This window comes from Notamacropus eugenii, chromosome 5, assembly GCF_028372415.1.
Source record: "Notamacropus eugenii isolate mMacEug1 chromosome 5, mMacEug1.pri_v2, whole genome shotgun sequence".
Lineage (NCBI taxonomy): Eukaryota > Metazoa > Chordata > Mammalia > Diprotodontia > Macropodidae > Notamacropus > Notamacropus eugenii.
In genome coordinates, this window is record NC_092876.1 from 115,396,927 (window position 1) to 115,419,896 (window position 22,970).

At 35.1% G+C, this 22,970-nt stretch overlaps 1 protein-coding gene across 22 annotated transcripts in view; it reads left to right on the top strand.

Moving 5' to 3' along the window:
• Positions 1–22,970, top strand: part of PICALM (phosphatidylinositol binding clathrin assembly protein) — a 117,178-nt gene that overhangs the window by 61,793 nt on the left and 32,415 nt on the right. For all 22 annotated transcript variants that reach the window (XM_072610647.1, XM_072610649.1, XM_072610630.1 and 19 more), the window contains exons 7-12: positions 1,308–1,414; positions 2,464–2,505; positions 4,606–4,691; positions 5,929–6,052; positions 6,561–6,697; positions 14,812–14,915. In XM_072610647.1, coding sequence (XP_072466748.1) covers positions 1,308–1,414; positions 2,464–2,505; positions 4,606–4,691; positions 5,929–6,052; positions 6,561–6,697; positions 14,812–14,915 — 600 coding nt within the window. The remainder of the gene's footprint in view (positions 1–1,307; positions 1,415–2,463; positions 2,506–4,605; positions 4,692–5,928; positions 6,053–6,560; positions 6,698–14,811; positions 14,916–22,970) is intronic.

A 22,970-nucleotide genomic window follows, 5' to 3' on the forward strand; every position in this document is an offset into this window, starting at 1 on the left:
CTGAGAAAAAAATAATGAAACAAACAAACAGAAAAAAAGTACAGAAGATGGTCTCTACCCTCAAGGAGCTCATGAACTAAAAGGAGAGACAGTAGGCAAACTGATGTACAAACAAGCTCTGCTATATGATGCAGTTTTATAGAATAAATAAATAATTAAAAGAAGGAAGGCAGTAGAATTAAGAGGGTTTGGAAAAGACTTCCTGTAGAAGGTAAGATTTACTTGGGATGTAGGAGTATCAGTAGATGTCATTAGGCAGAGATGAGGATTGGGAGCATTGTAGGCATGGGGAACATAGAGCCAAGAGATGGAGTTCTTGTTTGTGGAACAGCAAGCAAGGCCAGTGTCACTGGATTGAGATGTACATGGAAGAAAGTAAGGTGTAAGAAGACTGGGAAGGTAGGAGGGGGCTCGGTTTTGATGAGCTTTCAATACCAAACAGGATTTTGCATTTAAATCCCCTAGGTGATAAAGAGCCACTGAAGTTTTTTGAGGGAGGGGAACGTAGAGGTCACACGGTCATACCTGGACTGAAAATTAATTTGGTGTGTAAATGAAGGATAGATTAGAGTGGGGAGAGATTTAAGATAGGCAGACTCACCAGCAGGCTATTGAAATAATCTAGGTAGGAGGTAATGAGGGCATGTCCAGCTTAGCAATGGTTTTCCTAAACTGTGACTTTTTAGGACTAAACATGATTCTCTCAATGTGGTCAAACCAGGAGAAAGCCCAGTGAGAGCAGAACTTTACCAAGTTTGTGCTTTTTTGGCACCACTTTTAAGAACATGGGGTCACCTTCACATCCTAACACACCCTAAAGAGAAATCAGAGTATGCCTTTTTTAATTCTTATACTTGTTCAGCTTTGTATCTTCCAAGAGATTTATAAACCCTTTCCCAATTTATCCCCACAACAACTATGTGAGGTAGGTAAGGCAAAATGTCCTTATGGGATGATCCTAAGATGAATAAAACCTCAGGTCTGAATCATTAAAAATATGTTAAATATATTTGAAAGTATCCACAATTTAGGATTTGAAATTATGTTCACACTTATTTTAAGGACTGGTAGAAGAACGAAACAGGTATAAAGATTTGTTTTTCAATTGCTAAGAAGTGAAATAATTTAAATTAGGCAGAAAGCATATGAAACACTAGTCTTAAGTACATTATGTATGATATTTATAGAAAGCCTCTTCTGCCTTTTTAATAGTTCACCCTGGAATATGCTGATAAAGTTATAAATTGAAACAGAATCCTTATATTCGTTTTGGTTAAAGTATAAGAAATAGCTTTTTTCTTTCACAGAAAAATATTTTGATATGAAAAAGAACCAGTGCAAAGAAGGCCTTGACATCTATAAGAAGTTTTTGACTAGAATGACGAGGATCTCTGAATTCCTTAAAGTGGCAGAGGTAAAATTGTTTGTAACTTAACATAGCTCTTTAAATTATGTTTTCTAGAGGTTCAGATTGTGGTCAAGCAGATTACTCAGGTTCTATGCAGGTGCTTTGTGAAAGGTGCTCCTGCCTATGTGAAATGGAATACTTGTACATGATTATTCCTAGGTAAATTTCATTGCAAGTAACTCACAATGGGAGTAACCACATAGCTCTGTAAACCAACTTTGGATACCATCCATGTAGATATTAGTAAATTACCTAATACTTTTGAGTGGGAAGTTACAGTTAATTATTTTTAATTATTAATATTATAATATAATTATATTTCCTGGTTTTCTCAGTCAAAAGAGACTACTGTCTTTTGGTTATAGTACTTACCTTCACAGGGTTGTTTTAAGAAAAATGTCTTAAAAACCCTTTAAGCACTATAAAAGTGTGAATTCCTTCACTATCATGATCAACATGTGAGATATATATATATATATATATATATATATAAAACACACACACACATAATTGGGTTTGTTGTAGCATGTATTTGGAATGTAACTACACAGATAACGGTGTTGCTGGTAATGTAGTTAGTCACTTGTGAATAAGATTTTAGTTCCAGTTTTCTTTCCCAGATAACTGAAAACATTTAGTTGCTGAAGAGTGGTCAATAACTAGAAATGTACAAATTCTGTAAAGTTTAATTTGTGGGATGGTTTTTCTTTTTATCTGTACTTCTGTAACATTTATATTTTAATAAGAGCATTCACTAATAAAGAGCTATTTATATATAGCACTTTAGAGTTCACAAAATGTTTTCCTTATAACCCAGTAAGGTTTTAAGTAGTGCACATATTATTCCTTATTTTCTAGATGAGAAAGCAGGCTCAGAGAAAGTGATTTTTGTGAGAGTCAGCAGGCTATGAGCCCAGGTTTAACTACAAGTACAGGACTTTTCCACTTTATTATATTCTGTTGTAGTCATAATACTTTTGAATAAATGCCATTTTCTGGTAGTTTTATTTACACTTAAAAAGTTGATTTAAATTTAATGCTTTCTCTTCTTACAGCAAGTTGGTATTGACAGAGGCGATATACCAGATCTTTCACAGGTAATAAATACATTGGGTTTTTGTTTGTTTTTTGAAGGATTATATATATTTTTATTAAAATAGGATACAAAACTGCAGTGAAGGGGAATTGAAAGACTTCATGGAAAGAAGAAAATAATATGGAGTCAGGAAGAAAAATCTTACTACCTTATCAAAACAAATGAATAAAATTATGCAGTATTTTATAAAGCCATCACCAAGATGGGATAACCACAACATTTTCCCTAAGATACTGACATGATGGAGTATTTGGTGTTTGCTCTCTCTCTCTGGGTTCCTCTAATCTGATTCTGTGCTAGTTGACTTGCCAAGTACTTTGCCACCATCCCTAGAGTTTTATTGCTGTGTTGCCTCTCTGAAAGAAGCCTGCCTTTCCAAGACTCCCCCCTCTCATACCTCCTTCTAGGGAGTGAGGAGATTTCTGGCTGTTGCCACAGATGTCTATGCCAGACTTTATGGGAGACAAACACAACAACCCTCAACTACCTGCACAACCATTCCTTAGTAGACTGTCCTCTGCACCTGCCACCCCTAATTGAATTTTTCCAGAGCTTAAGAACTCCTGATTTCACTCTGTCATTTCCTGTGTGCTGTAAGTGACTCTAATCCTGGGGAGAATTTAATCTTTATGAAGTTGGATTAAGATGTCACCAAGATTACATTAGTTTTCTTGAAGAACCTATTTTGTTTATAAATTTATTTGTAAACTGAATACTTAAAAACATATTTTGTCTTTCCATTTTAAAAATATTATTTGTTATAGAGGATGGCTCTCTGGGGTGCGGGGAGAAGGATGCTGGAAGAAAATCTGATATACAGAACGAAAGATGTCAGTAAAATTTATTTAAAAATAAAAAGTAAAGTAGTTTACACCTAAAAATATTAGGAGGCAATATATAATACATTGTTTCTTATGATACTTTGTTCTAAAGTGTTATTATAGTTATTTTTAAAATTGTGTTAGTAAAAATTGTTGAATGTTTTCTCATCCTTTAAAAACTCAGTTCCAGTCTGACCTCCCTCAGTGATGACTTTCTTCAAGAATTCATGTAGTCCTTTACTTGTACTTCTGCTTTTATTGTACTTTTTATATAATATTATAGTTTTTTGACTTGTTTCAGAATCCTAAATTGCCATATTTCTCACATTGGCATGGAATGTTGTTTACTTCACGCCTTTTCGACTCTGTTTCTAAAAATGACTTTAAGGACTATCCAGTTAGATCTTAAAAAGTTCTTAGAAGGCTTGGTTGGGTGGGTGGTTGTTGTCCTTCATTCTCAGAGAGGACCAAAATGACATCAGTATGCTAGAGTCAGGTTTCATTGTGTCCACCTGTGGCTGATCAGACCCATACAAGCTTAGAATATCAGGGTACAAATAGTCCCTGTGAAAATTTGGGTTGGATTCTTGTGCATCTTGCATTTCTTTTGACTTCTTATTCTATAATATCTGTGAAAGCAGTTTTTTTGGAAATAATTTACACATGTATAAGGCATCCTTGATGAAGATATGAGAAGGGGACAGGCAGGCTTTTGCAAATCATATCTTTACAATCATTTAACAATATGATTAAAGGAATACAAGATTTCATTCTGTTCCTTGATTGTTTAAAAAAATTAGCCCTATTGAAGTGAAAATGCAGCCTTAAAAGGTTTCTGTCAACAGGGAATCACTGATGTTAGGGTCATAAATGAATACTTGGAAAGAGGTAATAATAGAGATTATTTTTATTTTCTGATTAAATGAAATGTAAATCTGGGAAATTTTATCAAAGGCTGTGTCATGGTCTCCATTTGTAATTATGGGATTTTATGGAGATGGAGTAGACTCTTAATGTCTTTTATTTGTTTTATATGGTATTCCAACTTGTTTGGGGGTTATTTCCAATACTGAAGTTTTAACATTGACCGTGGCCATTTTTCCAATTAAAAAATGAATTAACTCTTTATGACTGTAAATGAAACTATGCTCACTTATAGGGAGTAATTTATACTTTGGTCAGCCTTACCATATTATATATATGTTATATGTTGTGTATCATTTATGTTTAGCTAGTCTGACTCATTTGTGAAATTCTTCATAATTGTATTTTTCCCCCAGGCTCCCAGCAGTCTTCTTGATGCTTTGGAACAACATTTAGCCTCCTTGGAAGGAAAAAAAATCAAAGACTCAACAGCTGCTAGCAGGTGCTTTTTTTAAAGCTCTCAGTTGATATTTTTGTTCCAAATGGTAGTTTGTTATTAATTATTTCAGGATTTCACTTCAATATCATTATAGCTGTTTTAAGCGTTTGAGTAGTTCTGTAACTTCTGAGCCTTTAATTTTAATATCCCAAATAAATGATAAAAATATTTTAACATGGCTATGAATTCTTATACAATATTATTATTTATGAGACCTTTATGGTGTGGGTTTTTTCCCCAGGGATTTTTGTTCCTATGCAGGAGCATTTTGATACATCTTTACATACCTATTTTTTAGTATTAGCAACTTGTCCTTTTTGTATAACAAACCTTAATTTTTAGAGGAAATTGTCCTTAGTAGTATGACTTAATTTTAATATTTATTCAGTACTCCGGGTTTTCCTTTTCAATTTTCTGGTAAAATTAATAATAAAAGATCAAAAAGTCTGATAGATTCAGAGAAACCATGCTGAAAAATAAGTGACTAAGACAAAATGCACTTAACATTGAATGTCATTTTGAAAATATTTTGTGTAATTTGATGTTTGTCAGACTATCAATAATTTTTTTAACCTTTTAGAATTGTGAGGCTTGTTGTGACTAGGATTATAAACTTGACAATATGAAATTTTAATACCTTTTTTCATCTTAATGGAATCTTAACAGAAATGAATAGTATTTGGTCCTACAGAAGGATAGGACCAAATAGAAGGCTGTTTGTTACCATGTTCTGATAGCCTTTTGTTCCCTCACTGCCTGATCTTTAACCATTTTTTCCCCAGAATGTTGACATGTTAAATAATATTAATGGAAATGTAATAAAATAAAGGAATTTAATTGTAAACGTATAAAAATCTGAATTGTGTAAAATTTTACCTAGGGATTACTGATTTATCCTGATGTCTTAAGTGTGTGAATTTAATGATATCTGTTAAAAGGTTACTAAACCTTTTTTTTAAAGAAATTTTATTGATATCTTTTATTTTTGTATTACCTGTATTTTCTCTCCCCTTCCTCTCTCAGAAATTCCCAGAAAAGGAGCAGAAAACAGTTTAGCAAAACTAACTTATTGAAAAAAATCAGACATGTAGTGTTCCAGTAGTCAATCAGCAGGCATTTGCTGTGTGCCAGGCACTATGTTACATGTTGGGAACATACAAAATCATTTCTTCTCTTGCCACTTATTGTGATATGAAATACTTGGACAATCTTCAACTCTTTTTCTGTCCAATTATTCTAGGGCTACAACCCTTTCCAATGCTGTCTCTTCCCTGGCAAGTACTGGCCTGTCTCTAACCAAAGTGGATGAAAGGGAAAAGCAAGCAGCCTTAGAGGAAGAACAAGCTCGTTTAAAAGCTTTAAAGGCAAGTGTATCCTTCCATTTATTGGAAAACCAAGTAAACGTTCTTAAAATAAGTGTAGACTAAAGCTGGAAATAATAATTTTATTTTTGTGAAAACTGTAACTAGTTATGTTTATTAAATAAGCATGATGTAGTAGTATTGAACTGGGAGTTTGGAAGATCTGGGTTCAAATACTACCTCAGACACTTAATATTTATGTGTCTCTTGGCAGACCCCTTGATCTTTTGGCCTCAGTTCCTCATTAGTAAAATGAGAGAATTGGATTCAGTGGCATCCAAGGTTTCTGCTAGCTCTGTGTTTCTATGATTCTTTATAAATGACATGAAATTGAACACTGGATAGTTACTAATAGTCTGGTAACTTAATTCTTTATCCTCTTCAACAAATAGGTAATTATAGTAGCCAGAAAATAGCATCCATTTGCAATGAATTAGAGCAGAGTTTAAGTTTTATTTTTGTCAGAAGCCATATAAATGAATTTCTTCTCTGAATTTATATTTTCTCTTAGGAACAGCGTCTAAAAGAACTTGCAAAGAAACCTCATACCTCTTTAACAACTGCAGCCTCTCCTGTATCCACCTCAGCAGGAAGTATAATGACTGCACCAGCCATTGACATATTTTCTACTCCTAGTTCTTCTAACAGGTAAGTCATGGACTTCTGGGATGTAAAACAGGCTATTTCTATTATTTGTACATAGGTTCTTTATACTTTAAAAAATTTACATTTTAGTAAGTCAGATGACAAACATTTATTTTATTTTATTTTTTTACTTTTTGAATTTAGTATTTTCCCCCCACTTACATGTAAAAACAATTTTTAATATTCATTTTTAAAACTTTGAACTCCAAACTTTCTCCCTTCATCCCTTCCCATCACCCCCATTGAGAAGGCAAGCAATTCAATATAGATTATACATGTGTAGTCATGCAAAACATATACATTTATGCTGTGAAAGAAAACATAGGCAAAAAAACTATCCATCCCCAGAAAAAGAACTGATGGCTCTGAATACAGTTTGAAGCTTACTTTTTTTACTGAAATGAATCATATTAATTGATGGTATGCCCTCCATAAACAAATGACAATGAATTTCTGCAGTAGAAACTTAAAAACTGAATTGCAGCATATCACTTAGTCTAGAGAGCACATTTCTAACTGGAGGTAAAGCCAAGTTACATTATTATAAATGAATCACTATATGCACTGAATGCATCAGCAACTTTCTCAGCTTATTCTGATAACCATTTTGAGAGTTTCTGTAGACTTCTGGGGTAATATTACATAATTAATCTTGCAAAGTATAGGGTTTTTAACCATTAACTTTATGCACTGGACACAATTTATAATGTCTTTCCAGCTGAAGCTACTGTAAGCGTATACTAATTACTAGATCTGTCCACAAAAATCAGCTTTTATCCACTCAACAAATTTGATTTTGCATGAATTCAGGACTTAGCACTATACTAGAAAGAATACATGCTCTGAGGAATAGGAAAGAAGTAGTGGGATGAAGTCCATGGCTTTGGCAAGCTTCTTAGAAAGAAATGAATCAGCCCAAAGAGATATATGTAACTTATTTTAAACATTAGAAGATCCAAAAGAGTCTATATTTGTTCATGACTAATAACTTCAAGAGAAATTTGTAAGATGGAGTAAATGGGATCAAGAACTTATGTAGAGGGGTTGACTTTGGCAAGTAGAAGGGCTACCTCTAATCAGAGATAAGCAGTAATGAGAGTGGGGAAAGATGTCTAAATGATGTGGGAGAAGAAGGGGAGTATAGAGGGTGCTCTTAGTGAAAGACCTCAATTTTTTCAGCAAAGTATTTGAAGCTTTAAAATCCATGTGTCTAGGAAAACAATTTATTTTAATAATAATATAATCTTTATTATTATTTAAATTTTAAACTGCACTAACACTTTTTGAACACTTTACATAGCAGAAATGTTAAACTCATGTCTGGCAAAACTTTCTAATGAGGCCATACAAGGTTAAGATATAATTAAGAAATGTTTACTAGAATAAAAATAAAGTACAACATAATGTTCATTTGAGGTTTTCTAAGTCAGTATACAGCCTACAGGAAGCTGTATCTATTTTAGTTTACACCCCTGCTGTATAATAATGAAATATCTAGGTTTTCTCAACCTCAAATAAAACACTTCTTCTGCTACGTCATATGCTGAAGTTTTATAGTACTGACAAAATATTTACCCTGATAATTAATAAATTAGAATTATAGAACTTTTTTCTATTTAAAAACCTTAATTAACAAACAAATGTCAGCATACAGAAAATAAAAAAAGATTTTTATATCAATACTGAACTTCTTATAATTTGTTTTTTAAATACATATTGAATTTAACATCATTGTAGTATAGGAGAGTTCAGATGAAAAGGAGGAGTAGACGCAAAGGTAATTTTAACAGATTTTAAACTCAAAAGGAGAGGAAGAGAATATCTTTTAAAAGAAACAGTCTCTGTGCTTTCCATGCCTGGGGTAGGCATGGTTGGGGGAGAGAACGGTATCCACACTCCAATCTAATGCCTACAGCTTTTTATGGTTCAAATTTATGTATCATTTGAGACAAAGAGCCAGTAAGATAATGATGGGAAGCTGGCTATAGGACCAGTGAAGTGAAAATTTTTTCCTAAATTACTTTAAGGAATAAAGGACATGGAAGTAGGAAACTTAACCTTATAGGTACCATTATAGTAAGAGGCTCAGATTGTTTAATTCCCAATGGGTTTGGTATACTTGCATCCTGTGAATCTGGGGTTATGCCATTCAAACTGATTTTCACTGTTTGATGCAGTAGTAACAAAATTGCCTTGTTTGTGACTTCTGAACTTTTTTCTTTTCTTCTGTGTATTTTTAATGTTTTAATTTTTTAAAAATTTTGAACTTGTATACCAAAAAAGAGCATTTCTGTATACACAGATGGCAAAAGAAGATTACATATGTAACTTTGAACCTATTTTTCTTAACACTTGTCTTTTTAAATTATATAATGAATTCCACACATTACTTTGAAAACTCTCCTGTCTGTGCTGCTTCTTTGAACTTCCTTCCAATGTGTTTTGGTGACTTTTTGCATCAGTATTTCAGTACTTCTTACCTTTTACCAGTGGGGGTGATAAAGCTAAGAAAAAGAAAAAAACTTGTAACAAATAAATATAGTTAAACAAAACCAAATCCATATGGAGGCCATTTCTAAATATGTATGCCTCTTCATGCACTTTGAGTCCCCTTACCGCTCTATCAGGAGGTGGGTAACATGTCATCACAAATGTTCTGGAGATGTGGTTGGCCATTGGAATGATCAGAGTTAAAATTTCACAATCATTTTTCTTTACATTTGCCTTTATAAATTATTCTCCTGAGTCTGCTTCCTTCGCTCTGTATTAGTTCTTACTACTCATGATTCTCTGTAATCATCTCATCATTTCTTACAGCCCAATAATATTCTATTACATCAACTTACCATAGCTTGTTCAGCTACTCCTCATTTGATGATCATTCCATCTTAGGATTTAGTTCTGTGTTCAGTTTTTTTTCTGTTCTTTTCAAGATCAGAAAGTTATTTGCTAGTCACTGTTCCCTTCCAAGTATTAGCCTCCCTCTTAACATCTCTCACTTCATCTCTGTTTCCCTGTTGAACTGGGGATGCATTTCTACACCAAACTCTGTGTGGATTGTACTCATTTCCCAAGATAAAGAGTGGGGCTCATTTGATGCCCATTCCCCCTACTTTTTTCTTCTTGTTGGAGAACTCTTTCTTACGCACCAAAATTATGAGCAATAAAAGGTAAATTCCACTCTCTTCCTCAGTCTCTCTATACTAGTATTGTCCTTTTACCATTCTTTCTCTTTCCCTGTTTTAAGTACTGTAAATCAGAACCATTCCATTCCTTGGTCTTTTGTTCTTCTTATTTAATTCCCTCAGTACCCTTTGAAAACATCAGGGTTCTAAAAGAATATTGTTTGTTTTCCCTCTATTGAAATGATTGTAATATATCAAACAGCTTTTTCTAATTGCTCAAATAAATTTAACTTTCTAATATTCTTTTGACTCTTGTGTTTGGTTTTCAAAGCTCCTATTGAGCTCTGTTCTTTTCAGTAGAAATGCTTGAGTGTCCTCTACTTCAAAAAAGGTCCATGTTTTCCCCTTGTAGGATGATATTAAGCTTTTCATGGCAAGTTATTCTTGGTTGTAAGCCTTTCTTTTACCTTTTGGAATATTGTTTTTCAAATTCTTTCTGTGATTTCTTGGTACTTGAACTTCATTCTGGGTACTTGCAGCATTATTTTTGCTTTGATATGGGAACTCTTAATTTTGTCTGTAATATTCCTGGAATTTTAACTTTAGAGGTTCCTTTTCAGAGGTGATGGGTGGAATATTTTTTTACTTTGCCATTTTGCTCTAATAGATCTGGGCACTTTTGATTTAACATTTTTGAAAAGTAGTGGTCAGGCTTTTATATAGCTTGTAGCTTTCTAGAAGTTTAATAGTAATTCTTAAATTTTGTCTCCTTGAGCTATTTTCTAGGCATATTGTTTTTTGGTTTTTTTATTTTATTTTATTTTAAAATTTATTTAACTTTTAACATTCATTTTAACAAAATTTTGGGTTACAAATTTTCTCCCCTTTTATCCCCTCCCCCCCCAAACACCAAGCATTCTAATTGCCCCTATGACCAGTCTGCTCTCTCTTCTATCATCCCTCTCTGCCCTTGTCTCCATCTTCTCTTTTGTCCTGTAGGGCCAGATAACTTTCTATACCCCTTTACCTCTATTTCTTATTTCCTGGTGGCAAGAACATTACTCGACAGTTGATCCTAACACTTTGAGTTCCAACTTCTTTACCTCCCTTCCTCCCCACCCCTTCCTTTTGGAAGGCAAGCAATTCAATATAGGCCAAATCTGTGTAGTTATGCAAATGACTTCCATAATAGTTGTGTTGTATAAGACTAACTATATTTCCCTCCATCCTATCCTGTCCCCCATTACTTCTGTTCTCTCTTTTGATCCTGTCCCTCTCCATGAGTGTTGACCTCAAATTGCTCCCTCCTCCCCATGCCCTCCCTTCCATCTTCCCCCCCACTCTGTTTATCCCCTTATCCCCCACTTTCCTGTATTGTAAGATAGGTTTTCATACCAAAATGAGTGTGCATTTTATTCTTTTCCTTTAGTGGAATGTGATGAGAGTAAACTTCATGTTTTTCTCTCACCTCCCCTCTTTATCCCTCCACTAATAAGTCTTTTGCTTGCCTCTTTTATGAGAGATAATTTGCCCCATTCCATTTCTCCCTTTCTCCTCCCAATATATCTCTCTCACTGCTTGATTTCATTTTTTTAAGATATGATCCCATCCTCTTCAATTCACTCTGTGCACTCTGTCTCTATGTGTGTGTGCATGTGTGCATGTGTGTGTGTGTGTAATCCCACCCAGTACCCAGATACTGAAAAGTTTCAAGAGTTACAAATATTGTCTTTCCATGTAGGAATGTAAACAGTTCAACTTTAGTAAGTCCTTTATGACTTCTCTTTGCTGTTCACCTTTTCATGCTTCTCTTCATTCTTGTGTTTGAAAGCCAAATTTTCTTTTCAGCTCTGGTCTTTTCATCAAGAATGCTTGAAAATCCTCTATTTCATTGAAAGACCAATTTTCCCCCTGAAGTATTATACTCAGTTTTGCTGGGTAGGTGATTCTTGGTTTTAGTCCTAGTTCCTTTGACTTCTGGAATATCCTATTCCATGCCCTTCTATCCCTTAATGTAGAAGCTGCTAGATCTTGTGTTATCCTGATTGTATTTCCACAATACTTGAATTGTTTCTTTCTAGCTGCTTGCAATATTTTCTCCTTGACCTGGGAACTCTGGAATTTTGGCACAATGTTCCTAGGAGTTTCTCTTTTTGGATCTCTTTCAGGCGGTGTTCTGTGGATTCCTTGAATATTTATTTTGCCCTCTGGTTCTAGAATCTCAGGGCAGTTTTCCTTGATAATTTCATGAAAGATGATGTCTAGGCTCTTTTTTTGATCATGGCTTTCAGGTAGTCCCATAATTTTTAACTTGTCTCTCCTGGATCTATTCTCCAGGTCAGTTGTTTTTCCAATGAGATATTTCACATTATCTTCCATTTTTTCATTCTTTTGGTTTTGTTTTGTGATTTCTGGGTTTCTCATAAAGTGATTAGCCTCCATCTGTTCCATTCTAATTTTGAAAGAACTATTTTCTTCATTGAGCTTTTGAATCTCCTTTTGCATTTGGCTAATTCTGCTTTTTAAAGCATTCTTCTCCTCATTGGCTTTTTGAATCTCTTTTGCCAATTGAGTTAGCCTATTTTTCAAGGTGTTATTTTCTTCAGCATTTTTTTGGGTCTCCTTTAGCAGGGTGCTGACCTGCTGTTCATGCTTTGACTTCATGTCTCTCATTTCTCTTCCCAGCTTTTCCTCCACCTCTCTAACTTGATTTTCAAAATTCTTTTTGAGCTCTTCCATGGCCTGAGCCCATTGGGTGGGCTGGGACACAGAAGCCTTGACTTCTATGTCTTTGCCTGATGGTAAGCATTGTTCTTCCTCATCAGAAAGGAAGGGAGGACATGCCTGTTCACCAAGAAAGTAACCTTCTATAGTCTTATTTCTTTTCCCTTTTCTGGGCATTTTCCCAGCCAGTGACTTGACCTCTGAATATTCTCCTCACACCCACCTCGCCTCCTGATCCTCCCAGCCAGCACTTGGGGTCTGAGATTCAAATGCTGCTCCCCAGCCTCGGGGCTTTGGGTGGGGGCAGGGCTGCTGTTCAGTGTGAGATTAAGTTCAGGTGCTCAGGTAAGGGCAGGGCCGCCTCTCAGGCTCAGTTCCCTCAGGGGGTTTATGCACAGACCTTCAACAATGGATCCAGGCTCCTGCCTGCTTGGGGAGCCCTGGTCTGCCGCTGCCTCAGCTTCTGCCTCCCGAGGGGGCCTGAGTTATGGGGGCACCCCACTCCCCTCTCAACCCGCCAAAGAGACCCTCTCACCAACCCCCGTCACCTGTGGGTGGAGGGACCTGCGCGGCCGCTGGAGATCCCGTCCCTGAAGCCTGCTCGGATCTGTTCCTCTCGGTGCCGCGGCCGCAGCAGGGCTCTGCTTGGCTCCCAGTCCGCGGCGCAAAGGACCTTTTGCGAGAGGTTTGCAGGTCCCTCTGGAACAGAAATCTCCTTCCCTCCACTGTTCTGTAGCCTCACTGCTCCAGAATTCGCCGTGAGTTACTTTATACAGATGTTCTATGGGTTGTGGGTTCGGAGCTATGTGTATGTGCGTCTTTCTACTCTGCCATCTTGGCTCCGCCCCCGGCATATTGTTTTTTATATCAGATATTTTAATGTTTTCTATTTTTTTCTTTTTGTAGTATTTCTTGTGGACCATGTAGTCACTGATTCTTTTTTTAGACTTTCTTTACTTGGGTAAGGTTTACCACCTTCTGTTCTAAGCTATTTATTGCCCTTCTACTTTTGTCTTACCATCTTTTAGTTCATTTTTTACATTTTCCCCACATTTCTTCTAGGTATTCATAGTTTACATAAAATCTTTTCTCCCTTTAAATTGTTGCTTGGAATTGTTAGGGACTTAATCTCTTATTCTTTTGGAGGGAACACTAGGTTTGCAGTATTTTTTGATACTTGTCAATGTCTTTGGTTTAATTTTTTCTTTAGTTCTAATTCCTAAATTGAGGTTTTGTGCCTAGGCTAAACTATACTTCCTGCTGTGCTTTTTGCGTGGGATGATTGACCCTGCTTGGTCTGCATTTTCCATATATGAAAATATATGTTTTCATTCTGTATCTCTAGTTAATCACCTCTGCCAAGAGAATTGGAAGGCATCTTAAGAAGATAGCACTAGTCTTCTGAGTTCTGAGGCAAGTTAGAGATTTTTAATGCAGGAAAGTCTCCTACAATGTGAATTGATACTAAACCTTTGTGGGCCTCAGTTTGATCATTTATAAAATGAGCAAGTTGGATTGAGTAACCTCTAAGGTCTTTCAACTCTCAAGTCCTTGTTTCTTTGATGGGGTTTAATTTCATTTAATAAAAGAGAAGGAACTGAGGCCTAGAGAATTTTTTGCTTATATTTGGTTAGATGTCTGCATTTTGAGCAAAATCCTTGTGTTTTGGTTGGGATATCCCAGAATACTACCCGTTCCTTTCTGGTGTGTTTTTCAGGGTCAGCCTTCTCTCTGTCCCCTAACAGAAATTACCTTTTTAAAATCACCTTTGTAGTAGGAAAGATTGTGGGCAGTTCATATAAATAGGCATTAACTTCTTTTTTAAAATAAGGGGGGGCCCAGTTTTGAATGTGATCAAAGGTGTTGGAGTTTAATCTACATACAAGACTTGACTTAAGAAAAATTATATGGGTAATTATCTTGGTAGTTAAAATATCCAATATAGTACTTATCCTCAATGAAGAATCCATTATATTTCAGGGTTTGAGTTGAGAAAGGGCAGACTTTGATATTTTTAAGGGTTATAGTAATTTTATTACTTGTAGATTCTGATCTTGCATATAAAATACTAGATACGGTTGATATATCTATTCAGTACATAATGTGGCCTTATTCTAAAGTTATCTAATCCCTCGTGACTTCTGCATATGGGAGAATTTTAGTTGTACATTTAAGGTGCCCTTTCTTCTCTTGATATTTAATTTGTGTACAACTATAGCCAAGCATGTGTTATACAATAAAATATTTTCCTGAAATTTCTGTTTCTAGCACATCAAAGCTGCCAAATGATCTACTTGATTTGCAACAGCCAAGTTTTCATCCATCTGTACATTCTTTATCAACTGCACCTCAGGTAGCAAGTACATGGGGAGGTAAGCAGTCAGTGAATTCTGCATGGAACATTGTATAAGTTATGTTTTTAGTCTCTATTGCTGCTTTTTCTGTATAATTTTGGTTTAATTTGATAAATGGGAATATGAGTGATATTGTGAAAACAATTGTATTGAAGATGTTTGGCTTTTGAAGACACTTTTATTAAATATGGCCTAGGTTAAATTATAGAACAAAGTAAGATGAAATATCGTAGAAAATTTTTTGTGTTGCAACAGTAAGTTTGTCATGTTTTTTTAAGAAAATTTAGCTGTTCAATTAAGTCTTATCCATAACTTAAAGAGAACTGAGCCTTATTGTTAATCAACAATAAATTTTCCTGTGGGGGAAAGAATTTGAAGATGTGTAAATACTTTATGAACAGTAAAACACATTTAGTTTTAACAAAATATTTGCCATAATATTCTAGTGAATGAATAGCGGTGACTTGCTTTTTGTTTCAAATGTTTGCTTAATTAAAACTAAAAGGTTAATAATGACTGTTGAAATAATCCTTGGCTCTTAAAATCAGAAGTATTAGCAGATCTTTAATATATAGGAACTTCCTTTATATTTGAGGAAACCCTGATTATAGATTTTCTGGATTTAAAGGAAAAGGAATCTAGATGTATATCTTGAAGAACTTTGCCTGACACTCGTCAGCAAGTTTTTAACTACTTATTTGTCCCAATTTACACCATATTACATAGATGGTGGGAAAGGAGATAGCAAGAAAAGATATGTGATGTCTGAGTAAAGAACTATGGAACATACTGTTTTCAAAGATTGTTACTTCACCAGTAGAATCTGAATTAATAAGCCAACATTCCTAATCTTTCAAAGCACAAAGGTTTGAAGTATTACCTAACCTGTTGTTTTCCTGGTAAATCTTTTTGGATATGAAATACTTGTATGAATTATTCCAACTTCTTTCTTTTCTTTTCCTTCACAATGTGCCTATCACTTAAAAAAAATTGGAGAAACTATAGTGCTCATTTAGTAGTAGATAATTTTTGCTTCAGCAACATGCTACTGTTGTGTTTTATTTTTCCATGGAGTTTCTGAACTCTTTCAGAACTCTGTCTTGGCAAAGGACATGAGCTAAGATAGTGTCTGTGATGCTTTAAAGGCTTTAAATACAGTTCAAGCATGGTCTGCTTTTTGAGCACCTACATAGGCAAGCATGAAGAAGTTTATTACCAGTAAACTGGCCACTTGATTACTGGCTGACTTTTTTGCCTGTGGCAGCCTTTGACAGAAAACAAAAATTCAAAATGTCCCTTCATCTTGCTTGGCCTTTTTTTCACTCCTGTAGTTAACAAGGGCAAAGTAGCAGAATGGGGATTAGATATTGTTAGAACAATAGTTTGTAGGCCATCCGTAAATACCAACTTAGCTGCTGGAACTTTAAATACAAAATCCTTGTCCAGTGACAGATGAACAGACATACTATAGGAGAAACTGAACTATAATCTAGTGAAGGGGAAAAAAGTTCACTTAAATTTGGAGTCACAAAGACTTGGTTTTAAACCTGTCTCTTACTACTTTGGTAGTTTTAGTCAAATCGTTTAACCCCTCCAGGGTTCACTTTCCTTATCTGAAAAATGAGGTGTCAGACATGATTTCTGAAGTTTTTTCATTCTCAAAACCTATGAACCTGTATTTGTCTTAACATTCTCAATAAATATAATTGCTACCAGGAGACAAAAGGAAGTTAGCAATATATAGAGGAATGACTCAGAGCAATACTTATAGTGTCTAATAAAAGGATTTATTCAACACTGATTTATGAAGAAGCATCAACAAAATGGTAGGTGTTGGAAATTCAAAAAAAAAAAAATGGAAGAACAGTCTTATTGCCATACGCCTCAGAAACCATCTATTCCAGTTTATACGAAAGAGGACCAAATAGGCTAAAGCATTCTGCATAACTAACAAGTTTTCCTACCTTAGCTTTATGATCTTCAGGGAAGGGAAAGCCATTGCTTCCTGAGGAAGTTCATTTCATGTCTTCATACATCTGATTTTTGGGAAGTTTATCGTTATATTGCATGTTATTTATATTTAGTTCTTTGCCACTTCCGTCTCTTGCTTTTAGTTTTGCCCTCACAGGCCAGGCAGAAGACTTAATAACCATTTCCAGGTGTCAGTCCTATTATTTGAGGATAGCTAATACGTCTTTCTTGAGTCTTCTCTAGGCCAAAGATCCTAAGTCCCTTCAACCAGTCAATCTGTCTCTTGAACTCAAAACTCTTTACTGCCCTGGTTGCCCTTATGCTCTCTCTCCAGCTTACTGATGTCGTTCTTAAGCAGTGTTCTAAATGTGATCAGTTCTCTACATTGTGGCCTATACAATCTGCTCTGTCAAACTGTATACTCATTGGCCTTGCAGTCTACCGGAGCTTGCACATGTTTTTTAGATTGATTGCTGTAAAGTCTCCTCTCTTGTTTTTGAAATGTTAATTTCTTTAACCCCAACATAAGACTACCCATTTATCCCTATTAATATTTTACAGTAGAGGATAGTATAAGCCATGAGCAGTAGCAGTATTGCCTTCTAAAAGAATGAGAAGCAGTGGAGGAAAAAATAAGTATGCAGAATATTGGCAAGATATCCATGAAGCTAGATCATCTTGGACGTATTTAAACTTGAAACTGGAAGGTCAAGAAAAATGACCAAACAGACCAAATAATGTAAAAGATCAGTAAAGATTTCTATTAGAATTTGCTTCAGCATTATTGATAGTAGAGTCGCTATCTCATGGATTACAAAGATAGGAAGAGTAGCTAGACTGTACGGAGCAATTCTGACAGTGCTCACTTGTCTGTTTTCAACGTATCTCGGGGGGGGAAAATATTGAAGATAGAGAACAAACATGGCCCTTATTATTAAAAACAAACTGACTGAGACACTATTAGTAGTTACTGACACATGCTTTCCTATTTGTACAGAATCTTTATAAGAGTCTAGCTATGGATCGAGGATGTCCTTGATGAAAGTAGAAGGGAGCAAACAAGCTTTTGCAAATAGCATGCCACATCTTTAAAGTGTTATGGTTGAATGAAAGATGTTTGAAAACAAAATTATAATTTTTTGACTTCAAAAAAAGCATTAAATTGACTAAAGGAAAAGGTTGCTTTAAAGGCTGTTTCCAACCACTATTCCCCATGTAACAGAGTTATACCAGGTTACTATGAAGACTAATAAGAAGAGGGAGCTTGTGCCTATTTAAAATTAAGTAATACATAAAACAAGGAGATGTGCTTGGGAAGTCCTGTAGCACAGTGGGGAGGTCATGGGATAAATTTACATGTGCTGATATGTATGTGGCTTGTGGTCTGCACCATTGAAAGGTACACCCACATTGATAAGGTCACAGATTGATGGAAGTATTGAAGTGTTTCTCAAGATTGTTGTCTATGTCTGTAATGCTTTGTGTAAAAAGTGTAGTAGATCTTTGATTCTGTGATCCTATCTGTAATAATATGATATAGGTAGAGAATGTGTACAAAGAATTATGGCATACATAGAGTAAGAGCACAGGTTACTATTTGGAAGTTAACTGTTAGGAGCAAATATGGTATGTAGTCTGTATTAGAAGAAATTTTCTAAAAAGCTAGGTAGTGTAAAATGCATTACATCAATCACATCTTTCCTATTTTGGATTATTTGAGTTCTTTTATTCACCAATTCCAAAAGCATTTAGTTTATATCATTACATACTTACCAAAGCTGACTCCAGTCTGTTAATTTGGGGGGATATATGGTCTTCACTATAGCTAAAGTTAGGAGAACCAAGAGAAATTTTCATCTTGTCATTTCAAGGCATTTCATTTATTTAGGGATATGTGGCTACAAAGATGGTGATACAAAAGTAATTTGGTTCTTAGCAAATTTCTGGAGGTTTTAGTTTTTAGGTTTTTGTAAACTGAAGAGCATTCTAAGTTGACTAAGTGCTTTAAGATTGTCCTAGTTTATGTAGTTTATGAAGTTCAGGAAATGAGCTTTTTTAAAAACTGAAGCTTTGTTATTATGTTTTGTTTTTATATCATCTAAATTTCCTTCAAATCCATCCTTCCATCCCACCTACAGCTAGAGAGCCATCCTATGTAATAAAAATATTTTAAGAAAAAAAAAGAAAATGAAAAAAATCAGTAAAATCTATCAGTACTGAACATATATGTAATATTGTATACCTGTGCATGTTTCATCTCTGCAAAGAAGTAGAGGAAGGTACTATCTCATATTTCTCTCTTCTTTAGGGGCATGTGTATTCTTCATAATTCTACAACATTCGTTTTTGATAGTTTGGGGTAGTTCTTAAGATTTACATTGTTTTCCTGACTTTTTACTTTACTTGCTGTCACATCATGTAAGTCTTTTCATGTTTCTCTGTATTCATCATATTCATCATTTCTTACAATACAGTAATATTCTGTTACATTCCTGCACCACAGTTTTTTTTTAGCCATGTTCCAGTTGGTGGATATCTACTTTGTTTCTAATTTTTTGCTACCATAAAAAGTGCTGCTATAAATTTTTTTTATATATGGGAACTTCCTTTTTATTGAAGTTCTTGAACTTTTAAAAAGACAAAAATGAGTTTTTAAAAAACCAGTATCACTTTTAAGTGACAGAACTAGTTTGGGTAACCCTGAAATCATATAAGTACCTGTTATTTGATCATTACTGAGAGAGCATGTAACAACATATGGTCATGATATTGGGCTGTCTATTTTGAGTTACTTTCCTCTTTCCTGTGATGGGTGGGAATGCCATTATCTGAAATATAGTCAAATTCAAATCACCAGTGCCATAAAGAAGATCTCAAAAGCAAATATTAAGATGGCAAAAGGGATAAAAAAGTTAAACAGAGGAGTTTCAGTGCTTTTGTGTGAACATTAATGATGCAGTATATCATGGGTATGAGAACAAGAACAGAGGCTTTCCTGTAGCTTTTTCAACATTATTAGTGAGTCTTTCATTTTTTTATGAAATGATCTTCAGTCAAAACAAGCTCTTAGTTGAATACTAATATGTTAAAACCATCAATGCAGTTAACTCTTGAAAGAGAATTGTGGAGTATCTACAGAAATGTTACTTTTATTCACTTAGGAAATTGTTGGTAGTATAGTTTTATGTAGTTCTTCAAAAAATTAGGCCTATTGTTGTGACAATGAAAATTAATTGTAAACAGTTCTGAAGCTTATGATATTTCATCTGCATAGATTTCAAATCATGTTTTAATACTTTATTTTTAAAAAATTGTAATGGTTCTGAAATCAAGGCATAATTACATAAACACAAATACATAAATTTGTACAGCAGACTCAGAGCCTGTGATAAAGATAGTAACATTTCTGTTATATTTTTATTTAGATAAAAAAGGCTGTTTACCTTGTGAAAGTTTTAAAATACTTGTATTTGAAGACAACTATTCATAGTATAGAAATCTTAAAGTATTAAGAATTAATGGCAAAATCACCAAATGTTTTTTGTTTTTTAGAGTAACAAACATCATTTTGCTGAGATCATGTCTCTGGTTTTAGCATGACTTGTGCTAATGTGTCACGGATGGGGTAAAATATTATTTGTGGTACAATATGGATAGTGTTTATATGCCTCAGATTTTCCAGGTTGGCTTTCTCTATTCTCTAGTGTTAACAGCAAAGATCCTGGCATACACAGGAGGACCTGCTGTACAGGTTCTTAGATCTGCTTTTCTAAAAGGAAAGGAACAAAAGGAAAGGTCAACAATCCATTTTAATCAAGCACAGATATCATTCATTTAGTTCAGGGGAAAAAGTCAGTACCCTGATCTTCAGAGAAAGTACAGAGAAATAAAGACCAACAGACAGGGCTTCCAACTGTCTGACCATAAGCAATACATACATCACAGATCAATAGGCAGATCCAACTGTCTGATCATTACATATATACATACATAGTGACCAGAGAAAGAAATACCAACATCTGGTTTTTCAAAGTGGGGGTAGGGTAGGTTCCTTAGTGCCTACACGAGTCTCATCTGGCCAAACACACACTTCCAATGAGTAAGCCCCAAAATAAAATCTCACCTCATAGTATATGTATACTTTTCAGAGCCAGAGGGTATCACAACCCTTGAGAACTAGTGCCTCATTAGAAATTAACTAAAGATGTGGGCCTTCCTACAAAATAAATCTCCCCTAATCAAGCTTCCCTTAATGAGTGGGGAAGATCTTTAACTTTCATTAACATAATTAACATTACACCTAGTTGACCCTAAACACATGCAAACAGAAACTACACTTACACTCTTTCTCTCTCATAGATGGGGTAGGAATTGAGCAGGTTGTAAGATGGCCATCACTGTAATCTGAGAATTTTTTAACCTGGGGAAGAGTTTTAGAAAAGGTGTTAGAGAAATTAAATTTATTTACTTAAAAAAAAAATCAAGGATCATTCTGGCAATAGCTACTTTCTCTAATTATTGCTAAAGCTGATGGCTTTGACTATAGTAGAAATGCCCATTATTGTTGTTTTTATTTTTTAGGTGCCTGAGAGTTCATGTTCGTTTCTTGATGTGTATGAGAGCTCTGATATTTATTTACTTCAGGATGTGTGTGTGTGTGTGTGTGTGTGTGTTTTAGGTTATATTATTTCCCTTCCTTAGTATTTGAGGAATTGAAAAATCCATGGCTGTCACCATTTTACCTAGTAATTTTATCATATTGTACAAAATATTTGGTAAAGTGTTTTTCATAGCTAAAGGAATATATTTCTTCAAGATTGTATACTTTCTGCCAGGAGAGAGAGGACTTTGTGGTATAGTAAAAAGTATCTCAGGACTTGGAGTCATGGACTTTGGTTCATGATTCAGGTCCTGGTTTTAATACCTAAAAACAGTGTGACCATGGAAAAATCACTTGTTTCTCTGATTTGGTTTCCTCTTCTATAAAGAAGGAATAATATTCATAATACTTATCTCTGGGACTTCTCAGCCATGGTCACATCTGATCTGCTTTATAATGTAACACTACAGGGCTAAGAAGCTGGATAGGTGAGGACTCTTAGCCTTTTAAAAAGCTTGTAAAGTATCCCAACAGCTAGATGGTGCAGTGAATAGAGTGCTAGGTCTTGAGTCAGAAAGACCTATGTTGAGATTTGACCTCTGATTCTTTTTTAGCTATATGACCCTGGGAAAGTCATTTGCCTCAGTTTCTTTAACTTTAAAATAGGAATAATAACCCCCACCTCCAGAGTTGTTATGAAGATTAAAGAGATAGCTTTAGCACAGTTCTTAAGATGTAGTAAATAATAAATGTATTATTCCACTCAATGAACTATTTTTCAGCCAAGTTCAGCATAGGCAGTGTAGGCATTAAGGAAAATGAGGTCCACCCAGGAAGACTAACAGAGAGCCTTCCATTAGGAAGATTGTCTGGTGCCTGTGGATGTGGACAAGAGTAAAAAACAGAATCTCAGAACTAGCATAAACTGGGCATAGGGTTGTATTTTGTCAGGGAGCAGGAATAGGAGCCAGCCAGTGGTTTTTTGCTCTCTGCCTGGTTTGGGGTCATGGACTCAGTGAGGACTGAGACTGGTGCTTGTTGCCCAGATACTAGGGCAAGGATCAGTCACTGATTGATTGGGAACTGGGCCTGAAGCTATATACTAGGAAGGAAACTGGAGTAAAAAGAGGAGACTGCTGAGTGTCTCTGACCCTAGGATAGGATCAGAGATTTAGTCGACACACTAGGACTGAGGCTAGTAATTGAGTAACCAGGAGAAGGAGCTTGGACCAACGGCAGCATGCAATTCTGTCAATCTGAACCTACACAGCTCTCTATCTAGTTGACAGAAGCTGGGTTCAGCAAATGGAGTTTCGGTTGGGATGAGGGGAAGACTCTGAAATGTCATCCAGACCCAAACTGTGACTAGGATGGTAACAATCTGACTTCAGTGTAAATCAGATCAATTAAAAAAGATGCCAGGCATGAACTGTCCCAGAGATTCTTGAAGAATATAATACTTAATGTCTAAAGAAATCAGCAGCAGAGAATACAGATCAGGA